General features: G+C 42.5%; 1 protein-coding gene across 1 annotated transcript in view; it reads left to right on the top strand.

Moving 5' to 3' along the window:
* The window catches only part of LOC109826640 (protein NRT1/ PTR FAMILY 5.10-like), a 13,739-nt gene continuing 11,129 nt past the window's right edge, over positions 1,958 to 4,567 (top strand). Inside the window, exons 1-2 of the mRNA XM_020393660.1 lie at positions 1,958 to 2,119; positions 2,174 to 2,300. Coding sequence (XP_020249249.1) covers positions 1,958 to 2,119; positions 2,174 to 2,300 — 289 coding nt within the window. The remainder of the gene's footprint in view (positions 2,120 to 2,173; positions 2,301 to 4,567) is intronic.

Raw genomic sequence — 4,567 nt, 5'->3', positions numbered from 1 at the left:
CGCCAGATTGTTCGCGTGGAAAACTGTTTTCTTTTTCATTGATATGATTGTCATCTTGGGTTACAAAGATCCGGTCTTTTATAGATCCGGTTACAACTAAATCAAAGAAAAAAAGTAAAAATTACAACTTTCCTTTTGTGAACAAATCGCGAGCTCCTGTTTTGCGGTCGCTCGCTTGTGTGGGTTCTTTGCCGACGCCGGGGTTAATCCGTGGACCACCGCGCGATCTAGATCCGGTCGGATCTACACGATTTGACGGGTATTATTTCGCGAAGGAAATAATAGCCGGGGGGGATTAATTCACCAAGGAAATAATCTCCCTTAGTTCTCGGGATCAAAGGCCAAGCTTTGATCCGGAGTATGATCTCGTGTAGATCTCAGATCTGATCTCTCTCTCTTTCGAACTCCTGCCTTTTGTGACGTGGATGCTCGTCGAGAACCAGATCTGAATGTTCAAGTCCTTAAGTCTTCAAAACTCCAAGCTCAATTCTCAATTCGGCAGAGTTTCGGCTCTTAAAGTTCCCACCTTTGAAAAATGAACCAAGGGGGCCTATTTATATGCTCTCTGAACTGTGCCCGCGCACAGATCTGGGTCGGCCACCTCTAGGTGGCCGGCACTGGGCCGAGCCACCGAGCCACCCATGGGTGGCTCGGTCTTGGCCGAGCCACCCATAAATCCGATTCCTGATTTGGCAGTAAATCCGATTCCTGATTTGGCAGTAAATCCGATTCCTGATTTGGCAGTAAATCCGATTCCTGATTTGGCAGTAAATCCGATTCCTGATTTGGCAGTAAATCCGATTCCTGATTTGGCAGTAAATCCGATTCCTGATTTGGCAGTAAATCCACTTCTGAGTTCGAGTCCGAAACTGATCTTGATTCGATCGTGATTCGTCCGAGTCTGCCCTTTGGTTGGATGACTCATTGACTCTTCAACCCGTTAGCTTGATTCCGCACGCGAGTGGATTTACTTCGTTGTTTGCGTGTGATTCGCTAACCTCATCGCCTTGTTGGTTCGTCGGTTTGTGCTGAGCTGTGCTAAGGGATCTATAAGCAATTTTATACGCCTACACCTACAGCTGATCGAACAAGTCATCAATTCAGGGCAAATGATATCTATTCCGGATAGTGACTTTGTTCAACTCACGGTAGTCGATACATAATCGTATACTACCATCATTCTTCTTTACGAAGAGGACCGGTGATCCCCACGGAGAATGACTCTGATGAATAAAGCCCTGAGCTAACAACTCATCCAACTGGGTCTGTAGCTCTCTCATCTCAGCTAGTGCCATGTGATAGGGTGCTCGGGATATCGGGGCTGTGCCCAGCTACAACTCAATACAAAACTTAATATCTCTCACAGGAGGTAACCTAGGTATGCCCTGAAAGACATCCTGATATTCTAAGACAACTCTAGTCTCGCATATATCAACACTCTGATCCCGAAGCATCACCTCCTCGATGTACGCTAGTAATGACTTCGCAAACTAGTTCCCCTGAGAGGTGGCTACAACTAACTCAGACCCATCGGACGCTCTCAAATTGACTATTTTTACAAAATAGTCAATACTGATGTGGTAGGAAGATAGCCAATCCATACCAAGAAATACATCAAACTCTGACATGCTCAACACTATCAGATCAACAACAAACTCAGACTTATCAAAACTGATAACACACCTCTTACAAATGCTCTCCAAGAGCGACATCTTACCTAGAGGGGTGAAAACTGACAAAGAAATGTCTAGAGGCTGAGCTATGAGCTAAAGTCTAATCATATATGCATAGGATATAAAAGAGTGTGAAGCCCCTGAATCGAAAAGAATACGGGTTAGAAAGGAGTTCACGAGGAACGTACCCTCCACTACGGCCCTGCTCGCACCATACTCACAAGAAACTACCGCATAAACTCTGTCGATGGCTAGAGGCTGCTCTACTGCTGGAGGTGGAGCATATGGAACTACCTATCCCTGATGGACCTCCTGAACTGCACGAACCAGCCCCTCAATCTGCGGTACTACTGGCGGTGCCTCCAGTCTCATTTGCTGGCCCTAACCTCGACCCTAAAATCGGTTCTGTTGCTGATTCTGCCCTTTCCCTTGCTGGGCTCCTACTGGTGCACTGCGACACTCTGATGCTCTGTGGCCAAGCTTGTGACACTTAAAACAAGTGCCCTAAAACTTGCACTGCTAAGGCGCTCTCTGATCCTTCTGGGGTCCTCTCCTACGAGGAACTTGTTGCTGCTGTTGCTGGGGTCCTGAAAAAGGCCTCTTATTCTTATTATTACTATTATGCTGGTCTTGATTTCATAATTAACTACATGTATTTCTCCCTGCTTTAATTGAACTAGCTCTAACTGCTTGTCGAAGAAGTGAATAAAATTTTCCCAAATAAGTGATACTATTTAATCCGGCGAAAATCTGAAGTCTTTGCTATCTCCGCTACTATCCCCGGCGATGTCCTCCACTGAATACATCTAACCTTTGCTTTGGTATTGAGTAGAAGTTAAGAAATTTTTACATATTCCTTTTTATATATAAACTGCAAATGAATCCAGTGTGCCCTGCACTATGGTGTTCTCAGTGTCCTATATCTTTCTTATTCTTACAGAGATAAGCCTCCTGCTCTGCGGTTCTGTCAACAGTTGGTTGTGGTGATGATAAAATCATTGGTATTAACTCTTCAATAGGCACGACTAGTACAATGGGTTGTGGATCTCTAGAAGGTGATATTACTGGCAGAAACAGATAGCCTCTCGCCTCGAGTGTTCCAAAATCTTGCTACAAACGGCGTCATGAAATCAATCAAATGTTGTGGAGCCTGATGCGGCTCAAGCTCTACTTGCCTAGCTCTCCGGGTACGAGTTTACCTCGACCACATCTTCGTCCCGATATTCATAACATATCATATCACAATATATATATATATATAACATATCACAATATGTATTCAGGCAGTTACTTTTCAATATATATATATATATATATATATATATATACATAACACATCACAATATGTATTTAGGTAGTTACTTTTCAATCAAAGTATACTAGTCTCACAAAAAAAATATTCGTAATTTTTGAATACCGTATATAACGTCCTCACTCATTCTAGAAATTTCTAGTGGACTCTATACACGAATCTTAAGAAACTCTACTCTAACTTCACGACTCGACACAAGATGATCCTAAGCATACTGGAACTAAAGCTCTGATACCAACTGTGACGTCCCTGGTTTCAACAAGGCTGCAGTCCAAGGTGAAACTAAGAATGTCAAACCTGCCAAGCACCAAACACCATGTTATGACATGTTTTACCATCACAGTTACTACATATCTAGTGGAAACAACAACAGGTAAAGGTACAAAACAGGCAAGAGAGAATATACAGAAGGAATACTAAACAACAGATACTCTAAAGAAAATCATCACCACTGATATAAATATATAAATCTCTAAAAAGAAAACATCTGAGCTGAATACAAGTGTCTCGACATAGAAAATCAAATGAAATGACATTAAGGCACATCATCTTTACAAAACTATAATAATAACTCAAATATTCATAAATACATCTACTGTGGAGCTCTGATATAAGCTACTAACAATAACTATAAATAACAACTAGAGCAACTCCATCAAGCTACGGCTCTCCGTGCACCTGGCTCGTTACCTAAAAGAGGGGAAACAACGAGCGTCAAGCGCTAGCAAGTAACATCTCAACCAACCCCAGGGGGAAGGGCTAGAAGGATAAGAAAATAGCTGATAATATATATAGATAGTCAATCATCGATTGTAAAATAAAATGGAGGTTTGATGTTTAGAAATTTACAACACGAGCATATGTACGTCTCCCTTAGCTCAAATTGTAAATAGCTAAATATCAAATCTAAAAGCTATAACGTGGAGCAATAACTCCATCTCTAATCATACTATCAATGACCTGTCATATGGTTAAAAACGTCGCCAAAAATTATGTTTTTCCCGACGCTTTTAGCTAGCGTCGGCAAAAAATATATATTTCCCGACGCAAAATACAACATTTGCGTCGCTAAATACTTTCCTTGACGCACTTTTGGCGACGCGTTAGCGACGCTGTATTTTGCGTCGGGAAATATTTTTCCCGACGTTTTTTAAACATTTGCCGACGTTTTTGTTTCGTCGGCAATGTTGTATTTTGTTGTAGTGATAGCACAAACAATCAAACACCAGTTTTACGTGGTTCGGCGAGATGCCTACGTCCACAGGGCAAGGAGGGGGGAGTTTTCACTATTAGAAATCAAGAGGAACAAACTAGGGTTACAATCTCTCACCAAAACCCTCAACAACTCACTCTTAATCTCTCCAATTTCTCCTAGAATAGAAGCCCAAAGAAAACCCTCACAATCTGCTCAAATACTCCTGCCTTACAAACCCTAGAATTGAGTTTGGGTATTTATAGAAAACCCAAACGAAACGGATCTGAAAACAGACCCAGCCCATAACCGCAGCGGCGGTCGACCGCGGCGGTCGACCGCCCTCAATCCAGAATAGCACCTGAGGTCCAAAGACTTCTGCGGTCGACC

This window comes from Asparagus officinalis, chromosome 10 (assembly GCF_001876935.1).
Source record: "Asparagus officinalis chromosome 10, Aspof.V1, whole genome shotgun sequence".
NCBI classification, from domain to species: Eukaryota; Viridiplantae; Streptophyta; class Magnoliopsida; order Asparagales; family Asparagaceae; genus Asparagus; species Asparagus officinalis.
Note: the sequence above shows the minus strand (reverse complement) of the source record. Positions and strands in the feature narration are given on the sequence as shown.